Source organism: Thrips palmi, unplaced genomic scaffold (genome assembly GCF_012932325.1).
Source record: "Thrips palmi isolate BJ-2018 unplaced genomic scaffold, TpBJ-2018v1 HiC_scaffold_10, whole genome shotgun sequence".
Taxonomy (NCBI): Eukaryota; Metazoa; Arthropoda; class Insecta; order Thysanoptera; family Thripidae; genus Thrips; species Thrips palmi.
This window is the reverse complement of record NW_023144621.1, coordinates 7,364,750-7,389,019: the sequence shown is the minus strand read 5'-3', so window position 1 is coordinate 7,389,019 and position 24,270 is coordinate 7,364,750. Positions and strand designations below refer to the sequence as shown.

General features: G+C 61.5%; 1 protein-coding gene and 1 long non-coding RNA gene across 2 annotated transcripts in view; both read left to right on the top strand.

Moving 5' to 3' along the window:
• LOC117652721 overlaps window positions 1-5,255 on the top strand; it is a 47,412-nt gene extending 42,157 nt beyond the window's left edge. The window contains exon 3 of the long non-coding RNA XR_004588179.1: window positions 5,118-5,255. This is a non-coding gene — a long non-coding RNA (uncharacterized LOC117652721). The remainder of the gene's footprint in view (window positions 1-5,117) is intronic.
• A 407-nt stretch (window positions 5,256-5,662) lies between these two features.
• LOC117652700 (histone-lysine N-methyltransferase PRDM16-like) overlaps window positions 5,663-24,270 on the top strand; it is a 42,607-nt gene continuing 23,999 nt past the window's right edge. Inside the window, exons 1-2 of the mRNA XM_034397795.1 lie at window positions 5,663-5,781; window positions 22,788-22,919. Of these exons, the coding sequence (XP_034253686.1) occupies window positions 22,794-22,919 (126 nt within the window). The 5' untranslated portion in view covers window positions 5,663-5,781; window positions 22,788-22,793. The remainder of the gene's footprint in view (window positions 5,782-22,787; window positions 22,920-24,270) is intronic.

Sequence of the window (24,270 nt, the reverse complement as noted above, 5' to 3'; positions counted from 1 at the left end):
CTCTGATGACCACAGACGAATGCGTGGCAGGTAAACTTTGAAGCCGAAAATCGGACCGAACTGCTAAAACAAACTTTGGGCCCTGCTACTACGCTACTGGATGGAGACACCCCGCGACAACCAAGAGAATGGCGTGGATCAGCGTGCCGTGCTTCGAGCCGGCCCGCCCGCCACGGCGGCCTTTCCACATTTACGTAATCTGCGACTAATGATACAATATTAACGAATTCCAGATAGCCTGACTCTGCGCTCATTTCCCTACCAGATAAGTCGGTTGTGTGCAACGCACGCGTGTGTCGCACGTAGCGTGTCTCACGTGGACGCGGGGGAGGGGGAGGGGGCGTGGCCGGCCGGGCGACTCCAGGCGACGTCGTCCGCTCAAGTGATTCGCCCAGGGTGGGTCGAAGCTTGTCGCGTCAATCCACAATTTTTTTTTAAGATTTGTTTGAAGATGAATGAACGAGTAGAATGATGACCAGTAAACTAATGAATGATAGAAGAATGAATGCATGATTCAGTTATCGATATTTTACCAATATTTTACTGTCTTATTACAATAAACCTGTCAACCATCTGCCCATCTGTAACGACGCCAATTTTTGAACAATATCGAGCTACTGCTCATGAACGCCTACGGAACTTTAACAGGGAAAAGTATGTCAAGGATGGTGACGATGCTTCTCTAAGGCGGGCGGGGCGGGGGCATTGGGTGGCGCCCACCCTTTACTCTTTACGGTAACTAAATGCGTTTTGCCGCGGATTTAGCATAATATGCTGCGTGGCGCTCCGCCATGGCTCCGCCCGACCCGACCGGCCGGCCGGCCAGATTTCTGGTGCGATTGTATCGAAAGGACGGCGAGGGGACTTGCCGGACTCGGCCAGGGAAGGCCGCGGAGCGCCGAGCGACCTCACGAGGCGGCGGCACTCGCGCTCGAGATTTTAACCGCCGATTAAACTATTATGGAGGTAGTCATAAGGGAAGGGTGCGGTGTGCGTGGTGATGCGTGCAGCCGCTGCGGTTTTTTTAGTGCGTTTCTACGCTTTCCATTAAAACGCGCGCACCGCGGTCTTAGCATGTCTGCGCCAGAATTTTAATACTTCTTTTTTGGGTTGTTTTGATATAAACCGGCGGCGCTCGGCGCGGCGGAGTTGTAGCGAAAATTCGCCGTTGGCTTCGCTTCCGAGAGGACGGCTCAGCGCGCTCCGCTCCAAGAGAGCCCACCGTGTCGCTTTGAAGTCGAAATGAGGGAAGCACGGAGTGGAAGCGAACGAGGCTTTACCGCTGCGCCGCCCTGCCCGGGCCCCGGCCCCGCTCAGGCCCTGCCCACCACCGCCACTCCCTGGCGGAGAGCCAGCCGTCCGGATGTCTCGGTGGGCGGAACGAATTCGGCCGCTGGTTCTTGAACCGCCTGCATCTGCCAGTGCATCTGCGGCTGCGCAGCGTCACGGCCAAGGCCTTCAGGATATCCGGGGCACTGCAGTTCGATGCACTTTTTCCCGCCCGGTGCGCGATATCGGCCGCCCACCGCAGCAGTGCTCTGTCTCTCTCGCACCTCTAGGGCACACCGCATGAGTGCGATAGAGACACAGCTACGAAAGCACTGTGTAGCCTGCAGCTGTCCTGAGTCAAGCAGGGCGTCCGAAGGGTTGCCTATCAAGCCGGCGGGCGGAGCCCCGTCGAGTCCGGGCGCCCCGGCAGAAAGGCCCGCAGCTGGCGCGGCCCGCGTGCCCCAGTTGGCAAACTTGGCAGGGATCCCTGCCAAACCAAACCGCGAGGACGGGACGCGCTTGGAGGACCCTGACGAGGGGCCTGCCCCAAGGCCTGCCCCGGGCCGGAGGGTGCGCGGGGTCGTCGTCAGGTCGTCGTCGGCGGGGGGACGGGGCTCGGCGGGGCGCTCGGCCCGCTCCGCTCGGGCGCGCGCCCCCGCCCGGCACGGCCGAGGCACGGCGGCAGGGCCACGGCTCACCCCCTCCCGCGCGCTGTGGGCGGGCCCGGCTGGCCGGCGGGCCGCGGGCGGGCGCGAAGCTCCACCCATCCTCCCCCCACCACTCGGCCGCCACCAGTCGGAGCGGGCCGACGAGCCGCCGCCGCCACCGCAGCGGGACGCAGCGACGCAGCGGGCCCGGGTGACAGCGGGGCGGCGGGGCAGGACCAGGACATGATAGAGCAGAGACAGGACAGCGCAGCAGCAGCACAACCATTTGCGGTCTCCGGCCGGCTGCGCCAGGCTGCACCATCCCCGTGCCCGTCGGGCCGCCTCACTCCCAGCCGCACCGCCGTGCCGTCCGCGCGTGTGTGTCACCAGTGCCGTGTGTGTGTGTGTGCAGTGATTGGATTTCCCCGCGAGCCTCTCTGGATTTTTCGAGGTTGTGCCATGAAGTGCGGACAGTGAGTGTCTCCCGGGACAAAGTGACCCCGCGGCAGTGAGTGCCTCCAAAGTGACTGCGGACAGTGAGTGCCTCCGCGGACAAAGTGACACCGCGACAGTGGCGCCCCTCGCGACATGCCGAGGACCCCCATCGCGAGCTGCTGGTAAGGACCAGGACAGTGCCGAGGATGTCAGAGGGCAGTGTTGGCCGGTGCTGGCTTGGAGGGACTTCGATTGCGGCTTTGGCGGAATGTGATTTTGGTGGGATTCCCTGGCGATCGGGACGTGATCAGTTGTGTTTCTCTGCGCGTCCGGCTGGAGGTTTGTCATGCCTGGAACATCGCGCTCCCGAATGTTAGCTCACCGGTTGCATGGACTGCATGGCTCGCGGTGCACTGCCGGTCGGCAAGCCTTTGCATCCGGCCCGGCCTGTTTGTCACTGCGGGCCGCGAGTCCGAGTCCCTGACGTGGCCGACGTCCGGTGCGCGACGCCGCGGACGTCCCCGAAGACGATCGGGTTTCCACCTGGCGGATAACGCGGCCGCCACACCCACGCTACCGACTGTGTGTGTGTGTGTGTGTGAGTGAGTGAGTGAGTGAGTGAGTGAGTGAGTGAGTGAGTGTGTGTGTGTGTGTGTGTGTGTGTGTGTGTGCGGCGTCGCGTTCGGCCCGTGCGCGCGGTGGGCCAGCTGGATCCGCAACGTCTCTAGCGTGTTGACAAGGACGCGGCGTGCCTCCCCGGGGTGCTCCGCGGCACCTCGACAAGCAAGACAAGCACCTCGGCCGGCTGAAACAAAAGGTGCACCGGGCCGCGGCCGCGCGGGGTGCGTGCGCGCCGCGCTCCGCGAGGAGGCCGTCCAGGCCATCCACGCGCCCAGGGACTCGGGGAGGTCGCATTGTTCCTAATGACATTACGGATCGCGGTGGTGGTGAAACGAAATCACGTTAACGGACTAATGAAAGTCGAGGGCTTGCTTGTCTTGGCCCTGGCCAACTCGGGCTCGGCGACGACGCTCTGGAAGGACCTCCTTGAAGTGCGGAGGGTCCTGTGTGAGGGCCGGCAGGGCCGCCCGGTTGCGAAACAGTGCACCGTTATAGTCCGCGACTCCGCGACGCGTCGCTTGCGCGATTCGGCGGCCGCGTTCGAGTCGGTCTCGGTCGGGCCGTCCGGGAAGGAAACCGCGGAGATAAGGGTCCGCTTCGGGGAAGGCCTGTGGCGGCGCGGGGTGTGCGGGGGCGGAGGCCTCGGCGGAGGCTGCGCCATGCCCTTTGGCTCCAGGTAAACACGAAACAGCGTGCGTGTTTGTGAATCAATGTTTGGATTGCCTTTGAGTGGCGCGGTGCCCTGCGACCCCCGTGCGGCCCCGCAGCGCCCACGACGACGTCCTCAGGGCTGGCCGTGCGGGGGAGGCCGCCCTCAGCCCTGGGGCCGCCTGGGGCCCTTCGCCTTGTCCAGCCCCTTCCGGCTGCCGGAAGGGCCGGAAGGCGAGACTTGCGGTTCCGGCGCTTTGCCCTCGGCCCGTCCTTAGCCCTTCCCTAGCCCGTCCTTACTGTCCCCGATGCGATGGGCTGCCTCGCGTGGTCGGCCAGCCTTGGCGGCTCTGTATTGCAGGGCACCGCGCCGCACAGCGCCCTCGCTAACAACCCTTCCACGGCCCGCCCCCTCCCTTCCGTTATCTCGCTTCCTCTTTCTTTGCCCTTTCGTGCGCCTTCGCCTGCCGAGCCCTGCAAGGGCTGCCCTGGCTGTTCGGGCTGCGGCTCGCATCCCCCGCCTGTGATAACGCCGCCCTTTCTCGGAACGCGCTTCGCCTAGCTTTGGCCGCCCGGCCTGTTTGGCCGCCAATCCGGCCGTTTGTCCCGCACCGCCGTGTTGGCCCGGATGAGTGTGTGAAACTGAAACTGCGGCGCTGGCGGCGCTGCCTTGGCGTGCACGTCGCCGCCGTCTCCCACACGAGCGTGATCGGCAAGGCCGGCAATTAGGCGGTCGGTGTCGTGACTCTTGAGGAACACGGCCAACGTGTTGTCGCCGCGGAGCCGCGCCTTGAGGCCGCGCCGAGCGTGCGCCGAGCGTGCGCCGCCGCGGATCGTAACGCCGGCGCACGCCGTCCCGCCCCACGCCCACGCCACGCCAAGCCAAGCCGCGTTCCCACCGACATTGACCGCCGAATTACCGCACCGCGACAGTAGCGCCACCTGGACGGCGTCAGCGCATGACGGGGTGTCAAATTCAGGTCAAAACTGACAAAAATGGTCCATTTTGAGTTCATGCTTGCTTTGTTAAAAATGTTGACATTCAGCCTGTTCTTCTTCGGGGAGGCGTCGCGTCTCAAACAGAGAGCTTCGCGAAAAAGTGTGAAATCGGAAAATGAGACAATGAAGGCCGTTCCCTCCCACCCCACACACCCGTCGCCCTTCGCCCCCACCTCCTCTGCTCGTGCGGAGTCTCTCGCGGTGTGTGCCATGCCGATTTGGGAGTGGGAATGGTGGGAATGGTGATCCCTGGCGCCGCGCGTCGCGCCATGTTCCGGCCATCATGTCTTCGCCCTGCTCGGCCAAACACTTGCCGACACCACACTGGCGGACTGGCCGGCCGCGATAAGCAGACGCCCATTAGTCTCGGTTAGAGAGTCATTACGACCATAGCGCCGCCAAAGCCACAAAAAGGTCGAAAAGAAAAATCCGCTCCGGGCCGGGATTCGAACCCGGGATTGGCCGGCGGCCGCGACTTGTAATTCGACTTTGTTGCAGGTGGTGACGGCAAGGCGTCCGACGACACATCCGCGCCCTCCCCCGCCGCCCCCGCTATGGACGTGATGGCCGCAGCCCCGCACCGCCTCCACCACGACGATGGCCTCGGCGACGCCATCGGCCACCTGACGGACCACTCGGACGACGCGGCCAGCCCCGCGCACAGCCCGGCGGCGAGCCCCGCGCGCAGCCCCGCGCGCAGCCCCGCGCCAGCCCCGCGCTGTCGCCGGCGCACAGCGCGCGCAGCCTGAGCCTCAGCCCCGCGCTGCGCACCTCGGAGGAGGAGGACGACGAGGAGGAGCGCGAGGAGGGCGAGATCGTGGAGGAGAGCCGCGAGCGGCGGCGGCAGGCCCGCGCCGAGGCGGAGCGCGTGCGGCTGGCGCGGCTGGCGCAGGAGGCGGAGCAGCAGGGCGCCGCGGACCGCGCGGCCGCCGTGCGCCACCTGCAGCTGCAGCAGCAGCTCATGCACCTGCAGCGCCACCAGCTGCAGCAGCACCCCGTGGCCCGGCTGCGCGATGACGTGGCGCAGCTGCTGCCCCCCGAGCTGGAGCTGCGCGGCGACGCGGGCGTGTGGACGCGCCAGGCCGTGCCCAAGGGCAGCCGCTACGGGCCCTTCCAGGGCAAGTGGACGCTGGAGCCCGCCGACCTGCGCTACGCCTGGGACGTGAGTAGCCAGCTTCCTTTCTCTGCGAGTGTACCAGCCGCGGCACCTGTCGCGGCGCGGGTCGTGCCGCGGCGCGCGGGCCGCGGATCACATTGCCTCTTCCGCGCGGACGCACACACGCGCCCCGGCACCGTAACGAGTGCGGCTTACTGCTGGTTTCGGTTTTTATCGGCCGCCTGTCCTCCCACGAGATTCCCCTCCCCTCCCTCCGCGAGCGGGGTGTCTGGTCCGAGGACGCCGCATGGACGCCGCGGACTTATCTCTGTAGAGTGGCCTGGGAACCGTGGCGCCTCGCCTCGGAGCCACAGCACAGGCGCCGCCGCTGTGGCTTCTGGTTCGTCTGGCCGGACACGTACTTTGGGAAGCACTTTGGACTTGTACACAAATTTGCCTTGGTTCGAATTTCTAACTGCGACCAGTTTCATTAGGTCAAGGTAGGTGGGGTTGGACTCGCTGGAGAACGATTAGTTATCAAGCAAAGGTGTTGATTCAAATCAATTACATTTTTTCACGCCAGCGCGAGTCATGACTTGCACCAGTGAGTTCTTTTTTGGCGATGTATGTCCTCTCCCACTCCCCTCCCCCATTGCCCCCCATCCCACCCCCTTGCGTCTGTCAAAGAGTCCTGAGGAAGTCGCAGACCAAGACGTCGTTATCACACGCACAGAAAGAAGGGCGCCAACGACGTGGACCAGATTTTTTTGTTTCTCTCTCTTGGTTTTCCAAGTGAAAGAAACGAGCCCTGGGCGGCGGCGGTGGTGCCGTATCTGTGGTGCAAATGTGGCGCAAGATATTCGCTTTTGCCCTCGCGGCGCGTTGCGGTGGTGTGCGGGGGCGGGGCCGCCAGGGCTGCGATTGGTTTAGTCACGGTCGGCCGCGCGTCGCGTCGTGCCGCCGATATGTGGCGGTCAGCTCTGCGCACCCCTCGGCCCGCCTCGGCCCGCCTCGGCCCTCTCTCTCGCACCCCCACGGGCCCACGGGACGCCCCATGAGTGCGAGGGAGAAGGCTCGTCGTTCGGAATCGGACCGCGCTGCCCGCTCACGCGTGCGCGGCTCAAACGTATACCGTCCGTTTTCACATGATTCTCGGCCTTTTGTCTCGAACTGCTGGCCTCCTTTTGTTTCGTTTCTAGCGCTCCTCAGTTCATTTTCAGTTCTGATTTTGGATTGGAAATTACAATACGGTTGGATTGGTTTTTCTGGTCGCTGAGACTCCCTAATGGTTGCCTACTTACAGGGGCTAAGTGCGATGTACCTTTCGAGGGAGGGGCAACGGTCCTGGATCCGCGCCGCGCAGGGGGTGTGCACATGAAGGGGTTGCTTGCCGAGCATTGCCGCGTCGTTTCGTTATTTCCGGCTCGGATCGCGATTTCGATTCCACTCCGATGCGGAAAACCGCGCCGCTGTCAACGTCTCACTCATCCCCGGTGCCGCCCGGCCCACGGCCTGCCCGACGCTCCTTCGTCTCAAAAAGGGAAAAAGTGAAGAAAACGAACATTGGAAGATTAGCCAGATCGAAGCGAGGCATGCGAGGCGGGTCTCCGTGCAGGTAGCGGGCATACGATACAGATGTCAATCGACACATCTGTCGGGCAGCCTGGCCCTGCCTGCCCCGCGGCGTCCGGCCACCGGTACAGTCCAGGCCAAGACCCCCCCCCCCCTCCCTCTGCACCCTCGGAGCGCGCCTTGCCTGTGCTCTGGGTTGACTTCTCTCTGACCAACGGCCTCAAAATTATTTTTATTTTTTTGCGCATGCAGAAGTCACTGTCCCTCCTCCTCGGTTATGAATTCGCAGTGGTGCTGACCCTTGGCTATTGTGCGCCATGACGCTTTGTGCGGGCTGTCTGTCTGTCTGTCTGTTCGTCCGTCACTCCGTCTCACGGTGGCAGCCGATCGCACAGAAATACGCAACCGCCAATCAAGGGATCCGAAACTGCCTCTTTTCACCCTTTTTTCGCGAATTTTCTCGCGACTTGCGCTCCGTTTTCGCCCTTGCCACTCCCTTGTTTCCCAGTTAATCCTTTCCCAAGGGGTTGCTCGCCGTGTCGCGCGGACAGTTTTATTTCGATACCCAAAGTCGTCCTGTGATCCCCGACGCCTTACCTGATTCCTCCGTGTTTTTATCCATGCCTGGATACACGTGTCTCCACACTGACCCTAATTTCCCCCGAAAAAAGGGAATAAAAGTGGCTGATTGGGGTGCCGCACGTCCCCTCCGCGTTTTTCCAAGCATGTCCCACAAATTCACACCTCCATGATACCGCGCGGCGTTTCGCGGATTCCGCCAGTGTTCTTTCGGCAAAAGCGGCAAGGCACTAAAAAAAGGGTGAAGAGCTCGCGTTTACGGTTTCGTCGACGGAGGGGGGAGGGAGCAGGGGGCTCCTGTTTTGCTGATGCGATTCCGCGCCGGACGTTTTGGGGTCCGTTTGATGGAATTGAAAAGGAGGGCTAATTCTTGGACGCGTCCTCGGTGCGTCCTCGATGTCCTGGACGTGATTGACACGTCCAGGCCATCCGGGCCTCAGGCCTGTGGGACAGGCATGACGAAACACTGCGCACCACTCAATGTAAATCACCCAGAAAAATGGTTTCTTAATCTTGAATTTTGTTGTATTTTATAAGAAAAATTTTCTTGACACATGAAAATTTTTCTTCATGGAAGAGAAAAAGTTTGGATCCAGAACACTTTTCTTGAAAAGAACGAGAAAAGTTAAATTTTCCTTGATCCAAGAAGTCTTTTTTTTGTGATGTGCTTTTTAGTATTCACCTACCCAAAATTGTACCCGCTAAAAGTGAATTGCTATACGTATGTATCGTGTGATCGTGCGGACTTTAGTGCGCGTCCTGTGGGGTGGTGTTAGGCACGCCACGCCCTGCCACGCCAGGGACGCATGTTTTGCATTACTCACGGACTGCAGGTGTGGCGTGGGGGCGTTTTATCAAACGTTGCGGAGGCTGGCCCATGGCGCCCATGACGTGCCCATGGCGTGCCCGCCGGCTGGACGTCACTGGGACGCTGTGTGGTGTGCTGGGGAGCCGGAGGGGACGTCCCTAAGCATTCAAAAGCAGCCAAACCTTTGTAGCTCGCGGCCAAGCGGCGCCAGACATTGGACGCAATGATTGTGTCCGTATGGTGCTCTGGCGGCCAGAAAATCGCGGGGTGCGGCTGGCGAGGCGCCGTACGCAGTAAAGCCCGCCGAGTGCCCGACACTGCAGGGGGCCCGCTCGCGTTGTCTTTGAGTGCCACCACACCGTTACGGCCAATAAACCCCGCCGCGCAGGACAGCCACGCCAAAAAAAAAAAAACACCTCTGAACACCTGCACGATCTGCACAGATGGCAAATTTTCATTCACAACAGACAATTCTGTCATGAAAAATCTACTACTACGGGCACGCTTCGGCAATGTTTGCCGCTGGCCCGTCGGCAGCAGCGCCGCGATGTGTTTGTCTGTTGGGGAGTGCGGGCTGGCTGGCGCGGCGACGCGTCACAATGCGACAGATCGGGACAGATCAACACCCGATGCGGGGATTAGAGTCCGGCCTCGCGTTGCCGCACCGCACGGGGGATGGCAAGGATAGGAAGATTCTCGCCCAAATCGCGCATTTCAGCAACAAAAGTATAGCGTCACTGTAACGGGAGTCGCGCCAGCCCCTGTGCGTGCGTTTGACGTGCCAGTGACGCGCCACTGACGTGTCCGTTGAGGTCACCAAGGCCGTGATCGTCATGCGACTCATTTGCATATCGCGTCACCTTGGCAATTAGCCGCATTGTCTCGTCCGGTCCAGCGTGAGCCAGGTCCAGCAGCCACTGGTACAGCCGGCACAGCCTCCAGCTCCACGGACTTGCCTTCCTTGACCCTGACGGCGACCTGCACAAAGCAGCGGCGCGTCCCTCGGGGTGTCCGTCCACCGGGTCCACCGCCACCACGGCGTCCACGACGGGCACCCTCAAGGGCGGGCAAGGGCAAGGCCAGGCAGCGGGAAGTACTTTCCAGCAACCACCGCACTCGAGGTTGTCCCTTGTATTTTTACACGCTTCTGGCCGCTGAGAACAACAAAAAATAACCACTTATTTCTCGCTCCCGGACCTTCCGTTTTGTCCTTTTTCGAGGTTCTCTTTTTGGCGGTTGTGCGGTTTGCGTGAAAGGCTGTGCTTAAGTGTGTGTGTGTGTGTGTGTGTGTGTGTGTGTGTGTGTGTGTGTGTGTGTGTGTGTGTGTGTGTGTGTAAAAAGGGGGGGAGTTGAAACAGTGAAGCGGTTCGCGAAGTTCCAACTGCTACTTCCCCCTCCCATTCCCTCTGCATGCAAATATTGCCGCGACTCACTTAACGGGCTCGCAATATACTACATTATCATTTCCATAATATCGAGTCTCTCTATATTTGTTTGAGTAAACACGCGCCTTTTTGCCTCGGCGGCCCCATTGTCTCGGCCGCGCCGCGTTTTGTCTGCCATTAGAACTGTTTCCGCCAGGCCGGCCTTTTTGCGTGCGCCGTGTGCAGTGTACGCAACAGTTGACGGACAGCGGGGGTCGCGGTGGCACGTCAATGCCCCCGCCGCCGCGGTGCCCCGCCCCGCCCCGCCCCGCCCCGCCCTCCGCGGCCCGGTGAGAGGGATCCCGAGGAAGGGGGAGGGGGAGGTACTGCCGGGTGCCCATGGGTGCTCTGCTGAATGGAACAGGCGTTGTTGCACCCCGTCATTTCTCCTCTCCTCAGCCCCGCCCCTCCCCCTCCCCTCCCCCTTTTCCTCGTTGGTCAGCGCGGCCTGCCTTACAAAAACACACTCGGCGATTGTGCCCGACTGGTCCATGGGCAACAAACACATGCACAGCCTCGCTCACTCACACACACGCACGGTGTCCTGCCTGTCCCCCTCTGACCCTCACCGGCCCAGCGGCCGGCCACCTCATCTAAAACACATTCTTCATTCCGATGATGAAGTCGGAGACGGTTCGCTGTGATTCTGCGTCCCCGTGTGTGTGTACAATTGTCGCGTCCATGTGACACACACACGCACACACACGCACAGATGCACACACTCTCGCGAGGTCAGCCTTGCCCTTCACGACACCTCGCCTCTTTCTCATGCATACATCTCAAAGTCAAGGCCTCCTTGTTTGCATAACTGTCACCTCGAGGTGACGTCTTGATTGCACCGACTCCTCTCCCATCTCCACCTATCGGTCCACTTACTATTTTATTTTTTATCTCTTTTCAATATTCTTCTCTCTGGCTGTTGCGTGCGGTCCATCCGCATGGCAGGGGAGGCTGGAACAAGGTGACAATTAACATGTCCGGGGGAACTTCATCATATTCATCTGGTGCCACCCCATGCAGTGCCCCGCCTCGCCCCGCCCCGCCCCGCAGTGTCCGGCGCGTTGCGTCGCGTTCGACTCGTCGGCCGGCCGGCCAGCGAGATGATTGACAGGTCGCATCGAGCAATACCACACTGTACCAGTGTGCTGCTGCGGATGAAAAGGGACATGTCGCCTTTTTTCTTCTTCTCGGCCGTTTCGGTCCGGTGCCGCCGCCTCCGTTGCCACACCTCCCAAGTCCTCTTTCCCGGAGAGACGCGCCGCGCCGCTCGGACCGTTGGAACGTCCACTCGCGGAGTCCAGAATATCAGAAATCACATAAAATAATTTACAGTAGTCCGTTATTGGATTATTAGTGTTTAGAAGATTTTATCGTTTCGGCAGTGAAATTGGGGATCTCTAAATTGTCTCACGCTGGAGGGCTGCTCTCCCGTGACGAAGGGACGCAGCGCGGGGCTCATTTGGAGAAGGGCGGCGACGCCCTGAGCGCCCTTCGAGTTTTACGGCCCATTCCAGAGCCCATGGGCCCTCGGCCCTTCTCAGTCCTTGCCCCTTTGAAGCCCCTCTCGCTGGAGACCGGTCGAGTTTGCAGTCGCTATCCCCGGGTCAAGAGAGTCAAGCCGAAGAAATTGTAAAAATTGCACAGAACGTTCGTGGCGGCGTTGTGCCGATAGGGAATGACCATAACGCGCTTGAGGAATCCAACGCGGCGCGGCTCAAAGCAAACCATCAACAACAACAACGACGTGCTGCACTCGCCGCGCTCTCGGTGACGACGACGGAAATAGCCGGTGCGCACAAAGGTTTGACTCAATGTCCGACAGTCGTTTTCGTCTCTCCGTCTCTGTCACACTCAGGGGGGCGTCCCATATGGGTGTGAGAGAGACAGCGACGGAAAATACTCCTGTCACGTGTGTCAAACACAGGGCCTGTACGTAGGTCGGCAAACTGTGTGCCAAAACCCTCTCTACTGGATCGCACACTGCGACTCACTGTATTGATGATGCAGTGCGAAAAACAAGGGCACAGGCGGCAGCGGGCCGTTGTGCTAGGGAGGCAGGACGCTGTCACTCTCTCTCTCTCTCCTCTCTCTCTCTCTCTCTCTCTCTCTCTCTCTCTCTCTCTCTCTCTCTCTCCTCTCTCTCTCTCTCTCTCTCTCTATCTCTATCTCTCGCACCGACGACAGAGATGGACCGAGGGGTCGTCCGCAGGCTCCGCAGGGCAGTAGAGGCTGCAGCGTAACCGGAGGCTGCGCTGCGCCATTTGGTCCAGATGACAAAACGCTGATAATAACATGACGTTCACAGGGCAATATGTTATGATGTTAAGATAGCATGGATGAGTGTGACGCGACCCTCATCGGGGAGGGGAGGGAGGGTGCGCGTCGGCGGGGCAGGGGAGGGGGCAGGACAAATTGGTCGGTCATCGCGCGGGGCGGGCAGGGGTGCGCGGCGGCGGCCCGGCGGCGCGCGGAAGGGGTTTGGTTTGGCCCCTCGCGAATCGCTGTAAAATTCACTATTCTCTGCCGGAACCGGAAACGAGCGTGACCTCAAATATTTTCACGCGTCGATTCGGTGCGGTCGTGTGTGTGTGTCCCTGATGTGGAAGCGCGCGCCGCCCGCCCAGATGCGCAACCTCATGGGGGAGGCCAGGGCGGTTGTCGCCCTGTCTCTCTCGCTCGCGTTCGGTCGATCCACGAGTGCGAGAGAGACACACGCGGCACAAGCCAATGACGCTGCAGCACGGCGCGCCCCAGTCAGCTCCAAGGTCGGATGGCCGGGTCACATGACGAACGAGCCGCACAGGGCCGCCCTCGGCCGCCCTCGGCCGCCCTGGTCAGTCTGCACTCTCGTCGGAGAGGGTAAGGCTGCCGCTGCCTCTGAGGTTATGATGGATGGGCGTTCGCTCGGCGTTCGCCGGAGCGCGTAGCGCGCGGAGCCGTCGACGCTACAAGAAGCGCCTCTGCCTTCAGCCGCACGCTCCGCCACGCCTCACGCACACTCGCACACACACACTCTCGCGTGCTTGCAGCAATTAGGGGGTGTGGAGTGGCAAAGTGCTGAAGCCTCTCACTCCGCCGTGCCCCTCGCCCCGCCTCGTCCTTTCACCCAAGGGGCCGCGCCAGGCCACACCCCATCCTCGACGACACCGTTCGCCGCTACTCTGCAAAACGAAAACGCAACGTCGAGGAAAAAGAGAGGATTGGGGGGGGGGGGAGGAAGAAGTCATCGGCCGGAAGAAGGCCTCGGAGGGAGAGGGACAGCGAGTCGCGGTCGGGCGGCAGGGCGACAGCGAAATGTACGAGGGGGTAGCTGGTGGCGCCGGGGCCTCGGGGCGGGGCTCTCGAGGAGGGCGCGGCGGAGTGGGGGCCGAGCGAAGCCAGCGAAGCCAGCGGGCTCCGAACAGCGGCCGTCTCTCTCGCGGCCCTGCGGACCGCCCCGTGAGTGCGAGAGAGACGGAGCGGGACCAGCCTGCAAGGCCGGCCGGCCATCAGCAGCAGCTGCGTCTTGATATACGGCCCAATAACCGCGCGGCCGCGGCCCGGACTCCTCCGGCCGGCATCTCCTGGGCTCCTCCCTCCCACTCGGCCACTCAGAGAGAGAAGAGAGAGAGAGAGAGAGAGAGAGAGAGAGAGAGAGAGGACCACTTCTTGCCGCCAGGCCGGCCTGCCAGTGGCTTGTCCGGCCAATAAAGAGGGGAGGCCGCTCCTCGACCTCCTCTCCTGCAGGACCTTCTCGACCCACCGGCCTTTTTTTGACCCCTGGCCGCCCCTGGCCCTGATTGGTGTCCTTCTTGCGCTGCCTGCCCAGCCCGCCCCGTCGCCGCGGGGTCGTCTCACTCACTCCACCGAGGAAACAGCGTGTGCGGGTCCGACCAATTCGTCACTTTGCATGATAACTGGATCCCGTAGGAAAGCGTTCGGCAAAGAAATCAGTTGATGCCACTTACATTCCACGCTTTTCAACTCATTTTGCACCCAAAATTTGCTGCGGGATCGAGATCCAGCGGCCGATCATAATTTTCAGATCCTCGCGCTTATGACTTCCTGTAGGCAAACATGATGTTGTGTGTGTGTGTGTGTGTGATCTCCCTTATTTGGCATGAAAATGCTGTGCCAAGTGGCTGACTTGTGACTCGCGAGGGAGGCGAGGCGGCCAGGCGGGGCCCTTCTCTCCTCCCCGCCAATCCGTGCTGCCGTGGCTGCCTTGGCTGCCGTGGCTGCCTCCCTTCCGCGCCATCTCCGCCCCTCGCCGAGTTATCCGCTCACTTAGGCTCGGCTCCGCACCGCAGCAAACCATCTCGGTGCCGTCCGCAGAAAAATAATCAGCCGCACGGATGGCTGGCTGGCTGGCTGCGCGGAGGGGAGGGGAGGCTGCGGAGGATCGCAGGCAGGGCGCGACGCCGCGATATTAAAAATTCGTTTTGAGAAACGGCACTTTGATTCCGTCCTGGCGACGAGGTGCCTCAGCGTCTTCACTTTGCTTCTCTTTTCGCCAAGCTATCCTGGATTCCCTCTCTCTCTTACACTTGTTGTTGTCGTTCCCTCCACACCACCCTGTGCGCCCTGCTCTCCGTCGTTTAGCAGAGCATTGGCTCATGAGAGAATAATTGCACGAGTTGTGTGTGCACCTCTTCTGCATTTCCCCCCGTTTAATTTATCCAGCAATCTTCTGCTCGTCGGCTCTCTTTCCTTCGTTTCTTCTACACCATCCCTTTCCCCCATCCCTCTTTCGTCCATTTCCCTCTTTCTGCCGCGTTTTGCATCGGCTTCGTCGGCTTTCTCCACCTGGTCCGTCGTCTTTTCTATGATTCCCCCCACCCTCCGCCTCATCACCGCCATGGCGCCCCCTCACTGTTTCAGCACCTGCGGTGCTTCCCCGTTGCCCCCGGGGCTTCCCTCGTCCGACCATGGACCGAGGTCATCAAGCACTCTGTCTCTCCCGCACCCCAGGCGGCGCCCCGTGAGTGCGACAGAGACGCAAGCACGGACTTCCCAAGTGCAATTACGCGACTATTGTGTCACGGCGATGCTGGACATCAATATCGCTGGGATGACGCGGCAGCATGTTGTCCATCCAGCCTGGAGAAGTGACTCCAGCGGCGGGACTCCAGCCAGCCACCCTCGCGAGGGTGCATGGCAATGGATGGCCTCGAAGCGTGTCTCTACTTGACCTCGGCATACGTTTATTTTCACACAGTCTCGCGTCGAGAAAGGAAAGGGGTCCGAGCGGACATTATAGTCTTTCAATTTTATGTTCCACCCCAGAACAGCATCACCATGCGCTCCAGAAAGCAAGGGTTAGCGACGTGAATTTTCTCTTACGTTTCCATGGGGAAAAGTTTTTAAAAAAAACTCAAAATTAAGTTGCCTTTATTGTCACGCGTATCTCAAGCTTTCCGTTTACGAGTCTCAGAGGCCGTTTCAATTGAAACTTTGTGTAAGTTGGCACACCCTTCCCTACCGGGGAAGTCGCGGTCCTTCCGGCGCGAGATGATCACTTCCTTCCGGACAGCCTCCCCCTGGCCCGCCCGCCTCTATCCTCGCTGTCAAATTTTCCACTACTTTGAGTCAATTTGCGACCAACAGGCGATAAAATTTAATTTAGCCTCCGAAAATGAGTCGAGTCAACACGTTTGAAAACAGTTGTTGCATGTTTGTGAAGGGAGGGCGAGAGGCGATGGGTCGTGGGAGGAGGACGGACGGGGGAGGCTCTCCGCCTCGCCGCCTCGCGCGCTGCCCGGCCCGGCCCGGCCTGCTGCAGGGGTTGAAGAACAATGTTCCGTTGTCAAACGATAGCTCCTGTCCGGGGAGGGTGTGGCTCACTGCGCGGCACACTGCGTGGCGCTGTACCCAATGATGGGGGAACAACTGTATTTTGTGGGGTCGCCGGCCGGGCCCGGCACATCGCACACTTTTTTTTAACCCCTCCCCCTCTCTCACTCACTCCTTTCCCCGCTGCCTGATCGTGCACCCTTGTCTTTTGACTTCACACCATTTACTGTCGGCGGTTTTCACGCTTTCCGAGTTTGGGCCGCGACGCATCCAGCTAAATGATTGCCTAGTTGGGGGAAAATTTGTCTGTATTTCCTTGACAGCACAGTCAATTTTGTCCAGAAAAATAGTCAAAATTTTTGTACAGTTCAGAAAAAAAAACTCACTTGCCAGAAAAATGAGCACCTCTAACATATTAAGCTTCTTTCGTTAGTTTCAGATCTTTGGTCAAATCAAGGCAGAATTTTAAATTTGAATCAACAAAAGATAAAAATTTAAAAAAAAAATCAGATATTAAAGGTTTTGCGTCAAATTACATTGTTTTTTGTGCCACTATACTCTGACAGAGAAGAATCGAAAAATGAAAATGGGAAGGAATGGGGAGGCCGACTTGGCGTCGTGAGATGCGCACGCTTGTCGCGCCCGTGCAAGGAATGTGTAAATGATTCGGCGATGACGTATTTGGACTGATCGGAGGATTTGCGGATGATCCGCGGTGGTAATGGTGCGTCCCTCGCAGCTGGGTGTCCTCACACAGTGTCCTCGCGCTGCCCCGAGCGCTGCCCTGAGCGCTGCCCCGCGGCGTGCACGGCGAGGCGCGTCGCGCGGCGTGTCATCGACGACATGACCGTCGTCATCGGGCAGGCTGCCCTTTCGTCGGCGCAACACGGCCGTAAGTGCGTTGCACACGCGTTGCACCGCCAGTAGTGGCGCGGCAGTTACGCCACTGTCGGCGGACTCGGCGCGTCGCGTTATGATCCGCTTATGAGGGGAGAGCCATCTTGCTCTGTCTCTCTCGCACCCCTTCGGGCCCTTCGGGCCACCCCGTGGGTGCGAGAGAGACGGCCGACCGGGCGATAGTGAAGACGACAACGCGACGCGCACAATGAGCGCCCAGCCCCATGCTCGGGGTGCAGCGGGAAGTAATGATGACTTTTATTAGGGGGTGGAGCGCGAGAGGGAAAGAGAGAGTGAATGAGTGAGTGCAGCCCTTCCAGTCGGCCTTGGCTTTAAACTGCGTTTCATCCTGAGGGGGCGGGGCGGCGGGGTGCCCGCTGCTGTACAGCGTTTGACAAATCGGTGTCGAACGTAAAACAGCGGTGCGGCGCGTGGCGCACTCGGCTGTGTGTGTGTGTGCGTGTGTGAGCGGTGCCATGATTGGCCTTAATTACGGCGACGACAACATCACTGTTGCGAATAACGTGCGCACACACAGTGCAGCCGCATAGCGCCGATTAAATTTTCCTTTCTCTTTTGTTTCCTCCCGCGTCGTCGTCGTGGTGCACTGTACGGCTTGGTGCGCGCGGCGTCAACTCGACGTCAGCGACGCGGCCGCAGAGTTGAGATTTTTTGGGTTCCGAGAGCGGCGGCGTGTTGCGTGTCGATTCAATGCGCCGGCCTGGCTGCCCCCTCCCCCCCCCCTCCCCCCGTGCAACGAGGCGCCGGCCCGCTGCCTGCTGTCAGCGCGGCGCCTCCCCGCTCCCCGACTTCCTGGCCAGGAGGCTATCGACGTGAGGAGGAGCGTATGCATGTCATCAGATAACGCCCCGGCGCCACCTTTCCCTCCAACGACCCCCTTCGCCCCGCCCCGCCCGCTTCTCAAACAGTCGTCAGGCACTAAAGGGGTGCGGTCCTTCCCGTGATGCCCCGTCATGAAGACCCGTCCGCTCACCTTGCTAATTCGAGCGGGCCGCGCCGCGCCTCCCCTTCCCTCCTGATTGGAGTTGTTGGCGCCTCCCCCCGCGGCCCTCGGGCCTTGTTAGTGGCGCCGCTATCTGATGAGGACAGCAAGGAGCCTCGCCTAACCTAGAAAAAAAATACCGCACTACAACCCGCGGTGTGCTGCCACCACGCTCCCCCTTTCTCTCTCGCTCGCTCCGCAGTGAAGACCGAACACAAAGAAGCGCGCGCGTGAGGCGCACCTGTCCGCGTCCCCGAGGGGGGAGGGTGATGAGCAGACTAGATCATGTTTGCCCGCCACTTGAAGCACAATCTCAGTCGGTCATCCCCGTTTCCAGCGGCGGGGCTTCCCATGCGATACTGTCCACACGCACGTACACACACACACACACACACTCACTCACACACGAGCGCACGCCCAGGTGGCATCCCTTATGACGGACACCGCCATATCGCTTTGCTTGCTTGCTTCCGCGCGGAAGCCAGAGAAGTCCTCTATCCTCCCCGACAACGTCCCCGACAACGTCCCCGACAGGCCACAGGCAGGCCGGCGACGGGCCCCGCGCGCATTCATATCCTCTTCCATTCATTCTTTCTCTCATCCCTCGCCCTTTCTTACGCCTCATTCATTGATCCATCTCGTCTTGGCGGTGCCCAGTAGCGCGACGTGGGGCGGGACACACACACACACAACGCGTGCACGCACGGCATAGGGACTCGGCCCAGATAAGCCGCCCAGTAATCCCGTGTAATCCTTTGACGGAAAATTTGGCGAGCACGCACACTGTACTGTCCTGCACGCACACGCCCCGATCCAGCACGGAAGCATCCTTCGCCTCCTCCGCTGCAGATCGCTGAACCAATCACTTTCCGCCCGCGGATTCCCGTTTAATTCAACTGTCTTGTCGTTTATCTGAATGTGGAGCGAAACTTTCTGCCTTATTTGTTTAACTTGCAACCCCTTCTTGTCTGCGCCGGGGGTGGAAAGGTGTGTGTGTGTGTGTTGGTGCCCCTGATATGCAACAGAGCGTGTCGAAAGGTGTAAACACTCACACAGACACACGCACGCACAGCACACCTACGCGAGGGCGATGATAGGGGTGAGGGAGCACGATAAGACGCGAACCCCTTTTCGTGTTCTCCCAGGCGATATATTATTCTTGTCCTCCATGTCAGGCCGTGTCATACCACACAGACCTGTCTCTTTTCTGCCGGCGCATCCGACTGAAGTTCCTCGACAGATGCCGATACGTCACACGGACGGACGGACGGACCGGTGGAGAGACATAGAGCACAAACAAACAGACAAACAGGCAGGCGGCACTGACATCCGGACATATGCAAAAAGACAGACGGACAGATATACAGAGCAGGCGGACAGACAGACAGTCAAATGGGCCGGCGGACGGGGCGGGAGAAAGGTGTGGGAGCGGTCGGGAGGCGCCGGGGCCCCGGGGACCTATTGAGGCGAGTGCGGTAGTGTTTCCGTCTCCGGACCCGTGTTCTCCGCCCGACAACAACTTTGATTAACGCCGTGCCGTGCCGCGCCGCGGAGGGGAAGCGCTTCGCCGTGAATCAAGAAGCGTCGCCGCGCGATGCCGCCACTCGGGGGCGCCACCCCTGCGGCGCTCCATTTCAATTTTCTTCATTTTCTCCTCCGCTCGGTCGTTTTCGCCGCTCTGTCTTTCTCGCCCTCATATGACGTTCCGTGTAGGTGCGAGAGAGCGACGACAACGACTCTCTGAATCAGTCTGAGCGGTGGCGCGCTGACTCCGCTCGGGCCGACGCCTCCACACGGCAGCCCTAAGCAGCCCCGCACGCTCGGACGCCCCCGCGCTGTGCCACTGTAAAGCCCTGGCCAGTCACCCGGAACGAGGGACGCAGAACGGCCGAGACTCCATTCCGTCGCAAATTCGGGACGAGAAAAGAGAGCGATGTGATTATCTACCTGAGTACGTGTGTGTAGGCCAGTGTGGGTGCGTCCGTGTGAATAGGAAGCACCGGCCGCTGCGCGCACACTGTGGGCACACTGTGGGCCGTGTCCAGGAAGGACGACGGCCGGCCGTGTGTGCGTGTGAGTGAGTGACGGATCCAGATGAGGACGAATACCCCGCAGCGTGTTAGGCCACGCGTGGTTCCCCCTACCCTAAATTTAATTGAGATTTGCGAGCTGTGGAACGGCTTGAAGCTTGAACACGACAGACAGACAGTCAGACACACCGACAGACAGACAGCAAACATCAAACAGAAGTGTGAACAACTTTTTTCCGTCGACACGAAATATTCGAATGTTGTCGCGCCTGTCTTGGCCGCGCTGTCTCCATCTTGACGTGCGCTGTCCGGCAGCTCAGTCAGCGACACTGCCGTCGACCCCCGCCTCCCCTCGCAGTGTGTGACGCTGCCGTGACACTTCCACGGAACGGCGAAACCGATCCGGACTCTGGACGGGCCGCTGGCGGCGTGCTGGCGGCTGCTGGACCGCAGACTCCAGCCAGACTGCCAGCGGAGGGGGAGGGGTGGGGGAGGTTTCTGGTCCAGTCTCGTATTCTGCCGCCTCATCATCGCTGATCCGAGGCGACAAAAGGAGGTCCCCGCGTTCCCATGGCGAGGCTGCCAGCTCGGGCTGGCTGCGAGGTGTTGCCCTGTGAATAGGCGATATCGCGCGCATAATGCCGAGGCCCCGAGATCCATTACCGGCCGAGATTAGAGACTCCATGCAGATGCTCCGGGCAGCTGTCTCCGTCTTCCTCGCCCTCGTCTCGCTGTCTCTGTCTCACTCGCACGTCCTGAGATAGCGGGCCAATTTATGGCCTCGTCGAGTTGATATTAAGGATGACAAATTGTGGCGCGCGCGTGTCTTTCTCCGTTTTTTAATAAATTCGGAACGGCTGCGCTGGAAGGAAGACGACTTGGAAGGCGCGTGCGTGTGTGTGCGTGTGTGTGTGAGTTTGTGTAGTGTGAATGGTGTGCGAGCGAGCTCTGGGCTTAGAGGCGCCCCCGCTGAGTTGCGTAGTCCCTGGTAGTCCGTAGACGCGTAGGTAGCTTGCTTGACCTTTTGGTGATCTTCCCTGCCTCGGGCCGTAGCGGCCCTGTTATGAGCAAGTGGCTCTCCAGCAGCGCGCTTCCCAACAGAGATTTCGTCGCTCCGTCTCTCTCGCTCCCCTCGTCGAACATCCCGAGAGTGCGAGAGAGGCAGGCCGACGAAAGCCCGGTTCGGAATCAGCCTGCAGCCTGCTGCGCATGCAACGCTACACTGTAAGGCTGTAGGGTAGATGAGTTCGTCCACAGTGGCCTTGCAGGAGGGGTCTTCCGTCCGAGCCTGTTGCAAGGGCCGCACCGCCCAGCCCTCCCGCCGCGCCCCGCGCCGCGATGCCCCGCCGCGCCGAGTGTCAACATTCCCCGCGGTGCGCGTCCCGGCCCACCACGCCCCCCGCCCCCACGCCCCGCCACGCCCCGCCACGCCCAAGCCACCCCGTCCTCTTGCGCACCCTGCGGGGGGTCCCCGCAAGTCCCCCCTTCCCCCTCCAGGGTCTGCACGGCGGTGTACGGCCCTGGCTTCAGCCGGACACTGTTTTTTCGCGGCGGATTGAACCTCCGCGACGGCGCGTCCATTCAAACTAAGAGCCACGTGCGGCTTCTGCCTTCAGTTCGCCGGCGTGGTCGCCGTTATGACTCGGTGGGCTTCACCTGTCAGCCGCCCCGCCGCCCCCGCCTCGCTGTAGTAGTTCCGCCCCCCTCCGCGGCGAGGGCGCCACCGCGCGCCACCCTCGCGCCACCCTCCACCTGCCGCCCCCGCCGCCCCCGCCGCGGCGTGTCGCCCTCTGGCGGCGTCGCCGCGAAGCCCGCCGCCAGGTGAGGTGCCCGTTGGGCTGCCTACCTTCGCGGCGCTCCCTGCCCGGAGCCTGGGCCGCGGCCGCCTCGCCATGTCCCTCGCACTTATGGGGAGTCCGCCGTGCGGTACCAGTCCGTCGGCCGGGCCGCGGTGGCTTCCCGGCTTGGAAGGAGTATGACGGGGAGGGACGGGACGGGCGGCCCGCTTCGCCGGCCTCGGCCTCGGCCCCGGGGTGATGTATGGACCGCCCGGGCGGCCGGCGGACGCCCTGCCCTGCCGAGGGGCGGTCGCGGCGGGGCGGGGCGGGGTGGGGCGGGGAGCCTGAGTGGCGATGCATGTTCCGATGCGCTTCTACGCCTCTCGTCTTCTTCCCTTCCCGTCCCGTCCACGCCGTCGTCGTCGTCCTCGGCGCGCGTCCTCCCCAACCCCCGACCGCGCCCTCTCTCCTCGCGGTGGAAAGAGTTCCGTAAAAAGTTTGAAAAGTGGCTGGGCCGCCTGGTCGTTTGCGAAATCCGTCCCGCCTCATTTTTTCCTCCCTCTCTCTCACTCTCACTCTCGCCGCCCGGAGCTGGGAAGCTGAAGAGGAGGTGGCGGCGGAGGAGGGCGATGGAGGAGTCGAGTCGACGCGCGGGATCCGCTCTATTGGCCAAGCGGAACGCCGGGCCGTGGCTTACCGCAGTCTGCGGAGCGGGCGGCGGGGCGCGGCGGGGCGCGGCGGGGCGCGGCGGGGCGCGCGGGCGCGGGGGCGGCGGCGGCGCTTCGTGGCGCGGGCCGGGACTGCGGGCCGGGACTGCGGGGCGGATAGCGAGGCTCCTCCTCCCTCCCCGGATGACGGCCTGCCGGGATGGGAGAGCGATGGGAGGGAGGACCGTCGGACCGCCGCCAGGGTGGCGCTCTGCTAGCGCTCTGCTTGGGGTCGCCGCGCCGCGCCGCGCCACGCCACGCGCCCCGCAAATGTACTCTGCGCATTCATCTTAATTGTGGTAGTGCGACTTTGTCCGACGGCGACGCGCCTCGGCGCGCGCGAGATGACGGCGAGGGTAATTGCCGCCAGTCTGATGCCGAACAGTGCTGTCTCTCTCGGGCACTCGGGGAATCCCGCAGGGGTGCGAGAGAGACAGACAGGGCGCCGCGCGGGGTCGACGCCGTGCACCGTCCTGATGGTCCCCTTGTCCTTGTCCTCCAGGTGCGGATGGCCGGCCTGTCCATCCGCTGCTACTGCGACGCCACGGCCGAGCGCGCCAACTGGCTCAAGTTCGTGAGGTCCTCGTCCAGGCCCGAGGCCCGCAACGCGCGCGCCTTCCTGCACGGCAGCACGGTGAGTACCATCTCATTCTTCATTGTTTTGGCCCTGTAGTGCTGCCCTTGAGCATGGCTGTTGCGCGCTCTGTGTGTGTGTCTGTGTGTCTGTGTGCGTGCGGTGTGGGTGTATGTGTGGTCGCCCATCGTCGTGTAACTCCCCCGGTGACACGATGTTTGCGTGGAAAATTGCGTTGCCGCTGCAAACTGTTGCGTGGGAGGAGCACAAACGGTCGGGCGAGCGACCAATTGGCGCCGCGATCGGGTTGGCCGGGGCGGGGCGGGGCGTGGCGCCACACGAACAAGGGCGCCTACACCGTGTGTGGCGGCCTCGCGGCCTCTCCCCGCCAGGCACGGCGTGCACGGAGTGCAGGGACGCACGCCCCTGTCTGATACGGTGGCGTGATAATTGTGTGTACGTGCACCAGTTATGGTTTGTGTGTGTGTGTGTTTGTGTGTGCCTGTGAGAGTGTGTGCGCGCGCGAGGCGGCGCGAGGCCTGCCGCGGGAGCCACGAGCCAACCCCACGGCCAGCCCCGCGGCCACCTAATGACCATTGGGCACAAGGGCAATCACGGACCCCTTAACAATTCATGCGCCCCTTCCCCCTAGCCTTCCCCCTCCCCCTCCCCGGCTCGGTGTGCTCTGCGCGACACTGTGTGTTCCGCTGACGCCAGGTGATATTAGCGCCGCTGGTTGACGCCCCTGCGGCCCCGCGGCCTGCGTGACCCCCACGGGGCACCCCCATCGCGCTGCACACAGAGAATGTCGTTCGGAAATTTATTCAACTAGCTTGTGCCCCGCTGCAGGGGCTGGTCTGTGTGAGTGTGTTTCTCTTTTCTGCCGTGTTGTTCTCGGAGCCGGTCACGAGACGGGCTGAATAAGCCGTGAAAGGGCGTATCGGGCTTTGGGGCGTGCGGGGCGGGGCGGGGCTTGCAGTGTGGTGGCTAATCGCGAGGTGTGCCGGCGTGTGTGCCGCCAGCCCGGGCGGGGCGGCCGCGCGCCGAAAGGACTTTTCCCGCGCTGTAAAAATTAATTTGGGATTGCGCGTTGAAGGCGCCGTAACTCTCGAGGCGGCGCCTCTACTGCCAGCCGGCCAGCCGCGGCCAGCCGGCCGGGCTATCGGGCTTCATTATATTCCCCTTTTTTTCGACCTTTTTTTCCCTTTTTCCTCGCGGCTGAGAAATTGTCCCTTCAGGAGTTTCGTGATAAGTGTTGGGTCAAGAGCGTGGCGGCGCACGGCTGCCCGGTGGAGTGGCTGCCAGCCCTGGCTGGCCGCGCGGGGTCAGGCAGGCAGGCAGCAATTTATTGGAAATCTGGCGCGGGTCGTCCGGGCTAATCCGGGCGGCGGCCTCTCCAGCGAGCCCGAGA